Raw genomic sequence first — 9,060 nt, 5'->3', positions numbered from 1 at the left:
GCCCACCATCCTGGGGCAGCCAACTGGACATGGGGTTCTGCTGGTGTCCAAAGATCTGGTGTCACTTGCCCCAAGCCTCCTTTTGCACCTACTGTACCATCCTGTTTCAGAACAAATGAAAAAGAGCTTTTGTACAACATATGTTCAGTTCCTATAGTAAGCTATTTTTGCAGTTGGAAGGCCTCAGGCATTACTATCCTTTCAAGCCATACACAAACAAAGAGGGTTTACCACAAAAAAGAGCCTCTGCTGATGAGTGTAAGGTTTACCTTTGCTCCCTCACTCAAGATCCTAATTTCATCAAGTTCTATAAAATTTCAATTGATTAAGTTTCACCTTATCATTGAATTCTTATTGCTACCTGACCTAAGGCCAACTATACTTTCAAAATAAATAAAGAAAAAGATATAATGCAATCAACTGCTAAGTCTGAACCATTGCTATCTTATTTCTATTGTACACCAGAACACAGTGGGTTTTCAGTGTAGGTGCTCTGGTATAATCAGGATAACAGTAGTCTAGAGGGCTCTAAACATGCATGTGCAGAAACCAGAGGTACAGACTTAAAGATCTAGGCTACGCCATCTACACTGCTGGAGTAGGAGCCAACTAAGCACTACTTCTCTCTCTAAGCACAGGATGCATATCCTAGGAGAGATCTTGTTTCCAGCTGCTAAAAGTTTCCAGTCAGCTTCCTACCCTTTCTCTTGCTTTCCAGCCTGGCTGCAAGAAAACATGAGTGTGATGGCGTGGAGGGAGCTGCATCTCCTGCTGGCCCACATCTGTTGCCATCTGTTTCGGCCTTACACAGGACGAGGCTATGCCCATTTTCAGCAGGGGAGGTGGCTGCCACTCACACCTAAGTGTTTGCTGTTCTTGGAGTCCCAGCACACATGCAAATCTGGGTGTTAACATATCCAGCTACCTTTGAGGCAGGTATCCCTCAGGAAGATACCTGCCTGGCCCTCACACCTGCACAGGTTTCTGGAACAAAAATATTAATGCACACTGTTGGACATAATCCGATACATGATAAAAGAGGCACTAAACCCCCATCTCCTGCCTCCTTCCCCATAACCTTTAATCAATCTTCTTATCTCCTTTTATGAGGAACTTGTGAGGAAGTCTACATCAAAGGAAAACATACATTTTTATTTTGCTTCAGATGTGTTAACAATATTTATTAAAAACATTTCTGGCCAAAATAGCAAAAATCACCTGATGTTCAATTATAAAAATACCACAACTGCATTTGAAACTTTACCGTAACTACAGTCTAAAAGTGAAACTAAAAAAGTGAAAGTTCCTTGTTATTTTATGATACACAGGCTGAAAGAAATGCAGACAGTAAACAAAAAAAAAAACCCATAAACATATATTTATAAAAATGCTTCATGCATTCTAAGATATATTTGCACCAGAGGGAAAGGTGGCAATTCATAAGACTTGACAGGAGAAAAACAAGTGTGATCATACAAGTTGTTAGACAGTGTTTCCTTGCAGATTCTGTGACAAACGCAGAAAAAAATAGGAACACATAGGTGGAGACTGCTGCTGAGATTTTCCAAAGTCTAAAAAAAAAGTATGCAACTATCTCCTGTACATTCAGAAAATCCTGGTGTTCAGGCTTACTGCTCTTCTCACAGCTGAACTTCCTTCATGATTCCTTTTCTATTTGGTTATGCCTAGTTAACTGACACTGGCAATCCTCAGCCCAAGCCATGCCAGCTGAACAGCAGATAGCAACAGGAAAACAGTAAGGAAGAAGACAACTTAGATTTGATTGACATCAACAGATTTGATGTTTAACCAGGATTCTTGAAACTTTCTTCACATGCTTTTAAACTTCATCTTGAGGTTTATGTTTGTAGTGGAGGTGCAGGAAATCAAGTAATTCAACTTGTATTTACCATTTATATAATTACTTTTATTAAATTACCTATATAATTCGTGTAAGGGAAAACTCTAGAACATGCAGTTACACTGTTTACAATTACTCTGTCAGTTTATGCAATTACTATAAATAGGCTCAAAGACATCACTAATTAATAAAGTTGGAAGGGTAATGTAAGAAGAAATCTGCTAAGGCATATGATATAGAAGTTGAGATGTAGAAGGGTGATTTTTCTTTTGGGCTTTGGCAAGAATATATTATAAAGAACCCTCACACATCAAAGTCCCCCAAGCTACAGATGCTTGGGAAATAAAGCAAAATAGTAGAGTTGTGGCTTGTTTCTAGCTAAATTTTAAACATTAAGAATGAAGCAACATCAGTGGAGGGCATGCACACACCTTACTGATTTTAGTGGGGTTTATATATGCAGAGTGAGTTGTGGAAGATTGACCTTTAAACCTGGAGCAGAGGTGTCATCTCTCTCTCTGTTTTGAACACAGTAAGATGTGTTTTATTTGCAATTTTATGTAAACTTATAAACCAAATGTAGTGGATTATTTTTTTCAATCTGGGATGAAAAAATGTGTTTCTTCAGAGTCACTGGAAAAGAAATGTAGCCTTGCAAAAAAACTGTCAGAAGAAAATTGTGCATATTAACAACTCTCTTGAGAGCAATAATAGACATTCTTTGCATTTATTCAGCAAATTTACATTAACATCGGCAAGATGTTGGATTTATCTGTTAACACTGAAATATTTGCAAAAATCAATAAGGAAAAGTGTTTCCTGCAGGAGAAGGAAGAGATAACCTGCACAGTTTTTTTGTTTTTTTTTTTTTTCTACCTCTCTGGGACACTGTAGGCAAAATGACCACACCACTTCAGTGAAACATGCATTTTTTTTTTTTTCCCATGACAGAGAAGTAGTACATATCCTTAACAGTAGAACCAGTGAATTCTGTCATTTCCTTACAGCTCCACTAATGACAGGCCCAGCTCTGGGCCTTCTGTGTATGTAAGCAACACTCACTGTTGGAGCAGTATTCAGAAAACTCTCTTACTTCTAAATAGCTTTCAGTAAAGGGTTCAGGAACATTTTACACACACAGAATTTACACTCCTGTGGCTTATTATCAGTTTTGATTTTGCAACAGTAATATCCCAAACACCTGGCAACACTGTGGACACTAAGACATCTTTCTGTATTTTCTCTGGCCTCCTGGTCTCCTTCATAGCCCAAATACATATTTACTGGGGAAAAAAAACCCCAAACTACAAAACAACTTAAAAATCCAATGGATATGAGTAGCCTTGTTCTCAGCTGATGCCAAAATGCATTTGATACAAAGGTGTTGAACAGAGCTGAATTAGTCTTCAGTTTTCCAGATTAGTGTTAACCCCCCAGCTTCCTCGCAGAGGAATGCTTTGCAGACATGGCACTGTACAAAGCTCCTTCACTCTGCACTAACACTGGTCCCCGGTGCAGCAGACCCATTTTACAGGTAGGCAGACACCGGTAGGCACGGCACCTCCTACCGGAGGCTTGGGCAGGGGCAAAACAGGAACGACGCGCACCCTCCGGCTAATTTAGCACGAGGTGTGATCCCAAGAAGGGATGCGTCCGCTCGGGGAGACAGCCCCGGCTGCGTGCCCACGCCCGCAGTGCCGGAGCCGGTGACTGGCGTTACGCGGGAGCCCTCGGGAGCAAAGCGCCGCGGCGCGGCAGTGCGGGGCTGCCCGCGGGCTGTGCCCAGCGCACGGCCCCGGCCCGCCCCGCCTCGCAGCCCACTACGGCTCTCCGGCAGCGGCGCCGCGGGCTCGGGAGCGGCCCCGCGGCCCCGCCCCGGCCCGGCCCGCCCCGTCGGCAGCTCATTGATGAGCCGCGGGCCTTTGAGGAAAGGGCGAGTGCGCCGAAACCGCTGCAAAGCCATGATTTTTCAAGCAGCAGCGCAGCCTGGGAACTTTGCATGTTTCGCCATTTTTCACATCCTGACTCATTTCTGTATCAAAAAATGTGTTCTCTGGAGCTCATCGGACACCCGCCGCCCCTCCCGCCGCCGCGGCGGCAGGCAGCATCCACGCCGGGCAGCAGCAAGGGGAACTATAGCAGAAATCCCCTGCGGGCAGGCAACCGCAGTCGAGCCCCGGGCAGCCCCGGGCCCCTCCGAGTTCCCTTTCTATTGCCAGCGGGGGTTGTTTGCCCCCGAGGGCTGCAGCCGCTGCAGCCCGCACGCCACGCAGGGAGTGGAGCAGGTGCACCCGCCGAGGCCCACCCTCCCCCCGTCGGCGAGAGGCACCTGCATGGGCCGGGGGTTGGTCGCGGGGTCTCGCCCGAGAGTTCTCGCCCCACGGCGAGACTCACCTTCCCCACCCGCCGTGCACGGCGGAGAGGGGCTGCCCCCCACCCCGACAGCTCCATCAGTGACAGCCGCAGGGCACGGGGGGGCTGCGAACGCGCCGTCGAGAGCCCGCGGCGCGGGAGCGGCGGCGGCGCTGGCGCGGGTGGCTCCCGCCGCTGCCGCGCGGGATGGGCGGGGCGGGAGGGCCCCGCGGGGCGCGCGGCCCCGGTCCGCCCGCCCCGCGCCCCGCCGCAGCGGCACGGGCCCGCCAGGCGCCTGCGCACTGCAGGGGCGCCAGATTTGGCGGGAGGGGGAGTGTCCAAGGGCCCTTTGTTTGATGGCATCTCTGTTTACAGAGTTTACTCTTTAATCTCAACCTGTTTCCTCCTCCTCCTCCCGCGGCTCCTCGGCACTCCCGTGCGCGGCGGCGGAGCGCCCAGGCGCAGCCCGGCAGCAGGGCGCGGCGGCGGGCGCGGGCTCGGTCTCCCCCGTCCTCCTCCCCCAGCGGCCGGTGCGAGGATGTCCCGGAGACCCCGGCACAGGTAACCCGCTGTCTGCGGGCGGGGGACGGCCGGCTGCGCTCTGCGCCTGTCAGACGGGGCGCGGGACGGGAGAGAGGGAAAGCGGCAGCAGGCAACCGGCTCGCCCGGCGGACGGGCGGGCAGCCCCCCGTCCTCCGTGCACCTGGTCTACTCCGCCCCCGGTGCCGAGGCGCTCCCCTCCTCCGGAGGGGCCGGGAGAGCTGCAGCCCAGCAGGACGCGCCGCGGAGCCGCCGGTGCCGGGGCGCTCGGGCCCCGCGCTGCACGCCTGCGGGGGGCCAGTGCTCGCCGCCCGCAGGAGCCAGCGCAGAGCCCGACGGAGCTGCGCGCCCCGCAGCCGCAAGGCGGGACAATGTCTGGCGGGCTCGGCGGCGGCAGGTAGCGCGTCCTGTCCCATTCATTCATTCATTCCCGGCCGGGTGAGGCGACAGGTGGGCAGCGGGTGCGGGGACTCGGTTCGCTCCCTCGACTTTTTGTTTCCTTTATTCGTGCGGCCCTTTCGCTCTTGGAAGCGCGACTCCGGCCTGAGGGGCTTAGCTTTTTCCCGGTACACGCCACTCGGCACATGCCGGAGCGCGGCAGCGCGGGCGGGGGGCTGCGAGTCCGACGGAGCGCTCGGCCGGAGCTGTCACCCGTGGCCGCCCGCCTGCCACTCACCCGGGCCAGGGTGAACCCTGCAACGCCGCGCCAGGGGCCAGGGGCGGCGGTGCCCCGGAGGCGGTGGACTGAACCGGACGGGGCGATAGCGCCGCGTGGCCGCGTCCGTGGCCCCGCTGCCGCGCGGGCGCACAGAGCGGAGTTGTTGTCTAATTAGCCAGGGACGGCGGGTCGGACACGTGGAGGCTTTTTTCTCTTTGCAGCCCGGCATCCTCCCCTCCTCCCCTCCCCTTTGGCTGTCTGTGACAGGGGAGAAGGTCGCAGCCCTGCCTGTCGCTTCCCGGGCGCCGGCCCCGTCCGGTGGGACTGTGGGCTTGGTGGGTTCTTTCTAAGGAAGAGGGGTTTGCGGTGCGGGAGGCGAACCGCTGGGCGAGCGCCGGGCTGTACTTTCAGTGTCAGAGCGGGACTGTCGCTAGAGCTGGCGGTGAATCACCCGGCCCGTTTCTCCCGAAAGAGAGGGACAGCTACCGCTGTCTCGCGGGCGCCTCCCGCAGGGACATGTCCGCCGCTCGGGGCTGGGAGCCCGGGGCGGCACGGTGCGGTGTCCGCCTGATCCAGCGGGCGCGGCGCCGGCGGGAGCGGGCGCGGGCTCTGCCCCGCGGGGCTAGTGCCCGAATTCCTTCAATCACGGTAACAGCAGCGAGTCATTTCCTCTACACCTCCTCTTTTTTTTTTTTTTTTTTTTTTTTCTTTTTACCTCTCCTTTTTTTTTTTTTTTTTTTTTTTTTTTTTTTTCCCCCATGTATCGTTGCACAAGCCGGTTGCCTCGGCGAACAGCGCGGCGCTGATGGGCGGCCGGGGGACTCCGGCTGTCCCGGCCGGGCGGAGCGCCGTGCCGTGCTCAGCCGCTTGGGGGAAGGCTTCGGGGCTGCAGCCGGAGGTGCAAAATAAAGTTTTAGAGCACCGCTGAGGGCCAGGTTGACTGAAGAAACTACCGAGCGTCCCGGAATCCCCGGGCACTTTTCTCCTGGTGGAGAACGCAGGTAGTACAGTGGAGTTTGCTCGGTTCTGCGGTACCAGCGAGGCTCCAGTCATTTAAATAACCTTGTTACAGAACTGGCCCCACACTGAAGTCCTTAAACGTGTTGGCCGCTGATGCTCTGCTGCTGCAGAGCGGCGTTTCCCTGCGGCGCCCGGCCCTCACCGCCGCGCAGGAAGCGCCGCCGATGGATGCGTACCTGCTGGTTGCCTTCTACGGAAAACTCATTTTCAAAATGATACTTGGAAACTGTGCCACAAAACTTCCTTTGGCATATGGGCAGCGGCGCAGCTGTCTCTGTGTGTCACTGAGAAAAGTGAATCTGCTTTGAGCGGCGGCCGGGGACGGAGCCGCGCTTGTGGCAGCTGGAGCGTGGGAGCTTTTGCTCAAGCACAGGAGACTCCAGCTGCCAGCGAGGGGTGCGTGCAGAGTGGGAGCTTCCATCGGGGCTTACTCCCAGAGGTTACGGGGTCTGGGGAATAGGGAGTGAATCGTGGGGCTGCAGGACTGCAGCGCGGTGGGTGCGAGTTGAGGGTGGCAGCGATGGGCTGGGTGGGTGAGTCAGGGGCACCCGGCAGAGACTGCAGGATGACCACACGCATCACAGCAGGCTGTGGAAAACTTTTCACGTGTAGCATGTAAGCATGTTCTTTCATGACACAGGCCAGAAAACAGGGTGGAAGATGTAGGGTGTGATTAGCCCAGTACTTTAAAAGAATGTATGTTCAGCAGCTTGCCTTTTGGAGGTGTTCACATCTTGACAGTCACCGTGCTTCACTGCAACTTAATTGAAAGTCATCTCCTGAAAACAGGTTAACAGCATAAACAGTGCCTGTTAATTTTATTACAAAATAACTTTATTTTAAAGTCTTAGTCATACTTTTAACATACCACAGCATGCCATACCATCAGATATATCACAGGTTATAATCTTAATGACAGTGACTCCTTTCTAACACTCATGGCTAGCATCTCTTAGCTGAAGCATCAGAACTGCTGCTCATACCTTAGAAGTAAAATACTGTCCACCAGAAAGGCATGCCTTGTTGCAAAACACTCTCTTTTAGATTTAGTTAGCTAGGTAGAGCAAGTGCTGTTTGTGAAAAGAGTCATGGAGTCCTTTTTTACCCATAGATAGCCTCTGGGGAAATCCCTTAGTCATGAATTAGGTGAGCAGATTATTTCAAAAGCAGTATGAGGGATTTAGAAATGCATTAGAGGTAATAAAGTTATAGAAATGGAGAATATAGAAGGGTTCAGTCATTCATTTGTTGGTTGCAGGATATTAAACAAACTTGTCCTCAGTCCTTATCTGTCCAAACCCATAAATGGAAGGCATATTTTATATTAGAGCTTATTGCATGTTAATGCTGCCACTTACTGTCTTTACTTATTGTAAAAGCTTGTGCCTTCTCATATAGGGCTCATAAACATTTTCTCAGACAAGGTTATTGTTTAGCTTTTTGTTTTGCTACACCGTCAGTTTTATTTTGGAGCAGTATAACAATCTGCTGTATTAAGAATACAAAAACACTAATGTTTTTCAGAACGTATGGCACGAGTTAAAGATCTTAAACGTGTACTCATGTACTGGACACAGCCTCTAGTTGTCTTTATTGTCCCAAACATTGTATTTTAATTTGAAACCTTCATTGGTTGAAAGTTTGCCAAATGTGTAATTCACCACTGATCTAACATTAGGAGCAGGTCTAAACATGCACAGTAATACGAAGGTTGCCAGCCTTTGCCGGTATCTGTGGATACCAAAAACAGCAGAACCAGTTCAGAATACTAGAACAACAGAATGCAGAACAAAATCTTGTTGTGCAAGTTTTAAAACTTTTATCTGTGTAACCTTTGTAAGGATTGTAGTGGGGGGGGGGGGGTTGTGTTTTGTAATTAAGTGGCTCAAGTCCTCATGCTCCACTCTGTCTGGCTGTGTTTCCTTTTGCAGTATATATAGTAGTGATGATGATGAAGAAGATGTTGAGGTGTATGATCACGACTATGATGGTCTGCTTCCTAAGACTGGAAAACGTCACTTAGGAAAAACCAGGTGGACTCGCGAAGAGGTAAATCCAAGTTCATTCCTCTTCTGCATGTAGAAAGATAAGAGAGAGTGTGGATCACATTCTTCTCCAAATTGCTTCATGTTCTTCACCATATTGCTAATCTGCAAATTTACTTCAGTGACAGTCCCATATCTGAGAACAACTTTTTTGACCCACTAGCTATATTCAGTGTTTTATTTAACTTTGAGCATAGTTCTTACCTTTTAAATAAAATTTAAACACAACCTTTTAATTTCCACCATGCTCTGTGTTAAAGTATGTGATGTGTGAAACTCTGTGTAATCCCTGTTGGAGAAGCAGATTCCAAATCACCTGTAGCAGTGCTTTGCTGTTGCTACTTGCCTCTTTCTGTTTGGAAACTGTTGCTATGCGAGAACCCATGTGTGTTCAGTGTCCCACAGCAGCAAACCACTGTGGCAAAAACTGCTGCAGTCCTTCTGTACCACTGGAATTTTGCACTTTAATTGCACTGTAATGATTCCAAGTGGAAGCAAAGTAAAAGCTGGAGGAGAGAAATCCAGCAGTACCAAAACTGAGCATTCAAGATGTATTTTGCTTTTCAAGGTCAGAATGTGTTTTA

The 9,060-nt window shown here is 50.6% G+C and overlaps 1 protein-coding gene across 2 annotated transcripts in view; it reads left to right on the top strand.

Moving 5' to 3' along the window:
- The first annotated feature begins 4,751 nt into the window (after window positions 1–4,751).
- The window catches only part of MYB (MYB proto-oncogene, transcription factor), a 28,043-nt gene continuing 23,734 nt past the window's right edge, over window positions 4,752–9,060 (top strand). For both annotated transcript variants that reach the window (XM_053973264.1, XM_053973263.1), the window contains exons 1-2: window positions 4,752–4,774; window positions 8,363–8,480. In XM_053973264.1, coding sequence (XP_053829239.1) covers window positions 4,752–4,774; window positions 8,363–8,480 — 141 coding nt within the window. The remainder of the gene's footprint in view (window positions 4,775–8,362; window positions 8,481–9,060) is intronic.

The sequence above is a fragment of the Vidua macroura genome, chromosome 3 (assembly GCF_024509145.1).
Source record: "Vidua macroura isolate BioBank_ID:100142 chromosome 3, ASM2450914v1, whole genome shotgun sequence".
In the NCBI taxonomy this organism is placed as follows: Eukaryota; Metazoa; Chordata; class Aves; order Passeriformes; family Viduidae; genus Vidua; species Vidua macroura.
Note: the sequence above shows the minus strand (reverse complement) of the source record. Positions and strands in the feature narration are given on the sequence as shown.